At 34.7% G+C, this 4,403-nt stretch overlaps 1 protein-coding gene across 1 annotated transcript in view; it reads left to right on the forward strand.

Moving 5' to 3' along the window:
• Window positions 1-314: 314 nt before the first annotated feature.
• The window catches only part of LZTFL1 (leucine zipper transcription factor-like 1), an 8,549-nt gene continuing 4,460 nt past the window's right edge, over window positions 315-4,403 (forward strand). The window contains exons 1-6 of the mRNA XM_010297553.1: window positions 315-434; window positions 912-1,106; window positions 1,616-1,676; window positions 2,518-2,586; window positions 3,989-4,054; window positions 4,191-4,268. Of these exons, the coding sequence (XP_010295855.1) occupies window positions 358-434; window positions 912-1,106; window positions 1,616-1,676; window positions 2,518-2,586; window positions 3,989-4,054; window positions 4,191-4,268 (546 nt within the window). The 5' untranslated portion in view covers window positions 315-357. The remainder of the gene's footprint in view (window positions 435-911; window positions 1,107-1,615; window positions 1,677-2,517; window positions 2,587-3,988; window positions 4,055-4,190; window positions 4,269-4,403) is intronic.

Genomic DNA, 4,403 nt, shown 5'->3' on the forward strand with positions numbered 1-4,403 from the left:
TCCCCTACAGTCCTTCTGGTTCTGATCCTCTGATTGTCTCTGTCTCTGATTTCGCATGACTTTTCTGAGGGTACTGTTCACTTGCGGATTTACTTCCAAGTACTGGTGCTTTTAAAGGGGGAACACTTCTGTGAGGTATACAGGAATTACACATGTGAAAATATGGTTGTTTTTTAACATACTAGTTAACATGATAACCCAATGAAGCAAGCACAGAAACTAGTCAGAAGGCAAGCCTTCACAATACTTAGGCTCCTTTTTACTTATTTCAGTGTATATTTGTCTTTGTGCTTATATCCTTATCTGCAGGCAGAGCTAGGCCTTAATGAGCACCACCAGAATGAAGTGATCAACTACATGCGCTTTGCTCGTTTCAAGCGTGGCCTGTGTCTCAAAACAGTGGATTCTTGTTTTCAGGACCTTAAGGACAGCAGGTACCGTGAGGGATGGTTCTGAGCAAGAATAAAGCAAAATATGCTAGCAACAATCACAAGTTTAAATGCTTGATGGGACGACTTTTCTCCCTTTACATTTGTTATGTTCTTAGTGAGGAAGAAAGACCCAATAATTTTCCAAATGTTACAAGTCAAGTCCTTTTAAAACTAAGTTGTTCAAATTCTTAGGAATTAACATAGATATTGACAGCATGACATTGCTTTATATCTTGCTTCTGACGTCTAAATTTCATGCAAGACTGTAGCTGAAGTAATATTTGTGATTGTAATGTTTCTAAGAGAAAATTTAAATCCAATAACCAATTAGTAGTGCTATGGTCATCTAATAACTACTGACAGTGGATGTTTTCAGAAGGACATTGCATTGTAGAAGAGTGATACCTGTAGTGAGGTCTCATAACAATGCAAAATTGTTAACCTTTATCATACATGACTCATCTTGACTGCTCTGTTTAGATTGGTTGAGGAGACCTTCACAGTTGATGAGGTGGCAGACATGCTGGATGGACTGCGGACTGTTGTACACAGTGAAGTGGAGTCAGAGCTCATAAATACAACTTACACCAATGTTTTACTTCTGCGGCAGCTCTTTTCGCAGGCTGAGAAATGGTACCTTAAGTTACAGACAGACGTCTCTGAATTGGAGAATCGGTAACATATATTGGACTATACAGAATGCCTTTCAGTAATAAGAAAACGTCAAAATGTTGACTATTTGCATTCTTTTCCTAACCACAGAAGGCTATTCTTTTACTATTGTATTGATGATAGGTTAGTTTCAAGTCTTCCATCTATAAAGTAGCAAGATACACAAATTTGTTATAAATTGATACTTCAGATTTGTCAGGAAGATGTTTTTATTGGTAATGTTCTTACTTGAACTAATCAATTAAAAACAGGTGATAGGATTTGATTAAAAAGCCTTTGTTGTCGGAGTAGATTATATTTTAATCAAACATGCTAAATCTTACAGTTCTAATGCATATACCATGCCACTGCATGACATGATCTGTTGCATTCATTGTATTTGCATAGGACTTCATTCTGTACTTCTACGAGAATCTTACATGCGATAAAGAACATAGCATCAGCCTGGTAAAATGGGTTTCATACCATAGCAGTTTAGTAAATAAATGTCTCCCTTTATTTTTCTTTTCAAGAGAATTGTTGGAACAGGTTGCTGAGTTTGAAAAGTCAGAATTTACATCTTCGAACAAGAAGGTAGAGTTTTATTTTAATCAAATCATAATCAAATGTCATGTGGAGTCATGACAGACATTTAAAATACTTAGTACTGACTTGTTGTGCTTAAGAGAGAAAAACAAAACAAAAAACCCAGTCTTTTTCAAAACAGTCTTTGAAAGTCTCCAAAAGGTAGCATTTTGCAGTTCGGCACCAAGGCTCTCACTGAATTGCCTTGGCTGTTTCCTGATTGCAAATTCTGCACATCCGGGTCATGCTTCATAATCCTCGTTCCAAAGTCAGACAGATCAGGGATGTGTTGGAGCGTCTGCTCCTGGGTTCCCTTCCCCCTGGAAACTGGGGTAGGACTGGGACATTCGCTTGTCCCAACATGGAGTCAAGAGCTGAGAAGGTTCCATAATACAGATATTACTCTAGCTTATCTTGTATGATTATGGTTGCACGTTACTTGGTTTGTACTGTAAAGGTATATTTAGTTAACACATATTACATTTGAATACTTAAAATAAGAAAATTATTTGGAGCTATGTAAACACTTTTTACAATCACTCAAATATTTTTTTTCTGTTTTCCTTACTCCTTTGTCTTTTGGTTGCTGCAGCATTGGTAGTCTGTTGTACATTCAAGTTTGCAATCCTTTTATGTCTCTATGCAGTATTTTTGTTTAACTGAAAGTGAAGTATATAACTTAGGAGCCAAGGTACCAGTAAAAAATGAACTTAAAATAAAAGGTCGTTCATTTGCTTCACAAAAGAAAGCTGAATTGACTGTCAACAGTTATTTTACAGACTAAAGGAATATTTTTCTTTCTCCTAGAAATCAGAATAATTTAATTTTTTAATCTTTATTATTTCTTTAGCCTAGTGCAGATCTCATTAAACCAAAACTGGCTCCATTAAATGAAGGTGGGTCAGAGCTGCTAAACAAGGTAAGAACTTATCTGTTCGTGCAGTTGTGGTCAATGACCATTCTGCTTATTCAACTGAACTGGATAGTTGTACAGTAACATTTGTAAAATGTGCCTGTCACTATATAGACATCAAGGTAATATACCCCAGAAATGTAAAGTAAAATGCTAATAAATTAATAACATTGTAAAGCATCTTAAATTTATTGTGTGTTATGGTCTCTAACACGTATTGCAGTATTAACTTTCCTTTTGCAAAGACATTTTGGCCTCTGTAATTATTTATTTTTCCATTTAATGGGGTAAATTAGTGGAAAGCAGTATTCAGTTTGTTCCGTGCAGCTGGCTGGTTTTCCAACAAGGAAGTAAATTACAATAATGCAGCTGCCTGAAATGATTAGGTTATCAGACATTTTCGGTATCATTCAAAGTCAATCTTACTACATTCAGTCTTTTGTCTTTTGTTAGTTGGTTAAATTCCTCCTAAAGAAACAGGCACTTAAAGAATTTGGAGTTTACTAGTTTTGAAAGCATCTGATTTCCCACTTGCCAAAGATTTTCAGAATTACAAAACACATTCTAGTATTTAATGTTTTTTATTAGGTATTGAACTCATTTAGTTCAGTTGAACTTTTTAAAATGCCATGCTTCTTACAATACACTTTTAAGTTATGGCAGTCAAGATATTTAGCAAGGAGTTGTGTTTTCTGTTGTCTTCTGCATTACCAAAATGATCTGTCAAGTACAGTGTCTGAATCAAATTGTTGTTACCCATTAACATAATTAGAGCATTCAAGAATTCAGACTTGTATTTTACTTATAGAACAATGTAGTTCTCTTTCAAAAATAATTTGAAATCTGTTTCATAACAGTTTTTGTTGAATATGTGCATGTGATATCTTTTTTTTTCCTCAAATATAATTTAAAGCTTATATGGTGAATTTACTCTGACTGATAAAGCATGGTTGTTTTCTGTGACACAGAACGTAATAGGTAGTAACCTGGTATTTGTCTCTTTTAAACAGGAACTATGAATAAATTCTTATTTGCCTGTTGATTGAAAATACAAATGATGAGCAGCAATGAGATCTGCATCTCTGAACATGCAATTTTCTGTATCATGAATCTTTATACTAACAAGATGCCAAGTTCGCTAATCTCAATTTAGTAAAGCATGTGACAGATTTAAGTGAACGGTCCTATATATTACAGTAGAATTGGAGACTTAAATTTCTTGCCAAATGAGGCAGAAAACACAATAAATAAATGGATTATGGATTTCTTATGAAAGCCATTTTTATAAGCATTTAGAAGCTTGTTTGCTTTCCTAAGCTATGGAGCATATTTCCTTACCTGAAATATTTGGAAAATTCAAAATAACACAAGGGTGTTCACAAACTTTTTCTCATTCATTAACCCAAAGACAGTTGCTTGTCTCCAAGAAGAAAACGAAAAGTTAAAGACCAGACTGAAGACCATAGAAACACAGGTAAATTCCCTGTAACCTTGGATACTTAATGCTGTTTACATATTAAAAAATATCTAAATAAGAATCCCATGGTTATTGTTCTTAGGTTTTTAATTGAAATATGTTTCTGAGGTTTTACATTTCTAATGTATCACAGGCTACAGCTGCACTAGATGAGAAGTCCAAGCTAGAGAAGTCACTGAAGGATTTACAAATGATCCAAGGAGATCAAAAGGTAAATATAATTAAGCTTTCCACCCCCACCCCCCCTGTTTAACACAACGGTTGTCTGTACATCAAAAGCTGGTCTTTATGGTGTGTTTCTTTTCTGGCAAATACAAAGTTCAAGTTAGTATTGTCTTGTTCCTGC

This window comes from Phaethon lepturus, unplaced genomic scaffold, assembly GCF_000687285.1.
Source record: "Phaethon lepturus isolate BGI_N335 unplaced genomic scaffold, ASM68728v1 scaffold57961, whole genome shotgun sequence".
NCBI classification, from domain to species: Eukaryota; Metazoa; Chordata; class Aves; order Phaethontiformes; family Phaethontidae; genus Phaethon; species Phaethon lepturus.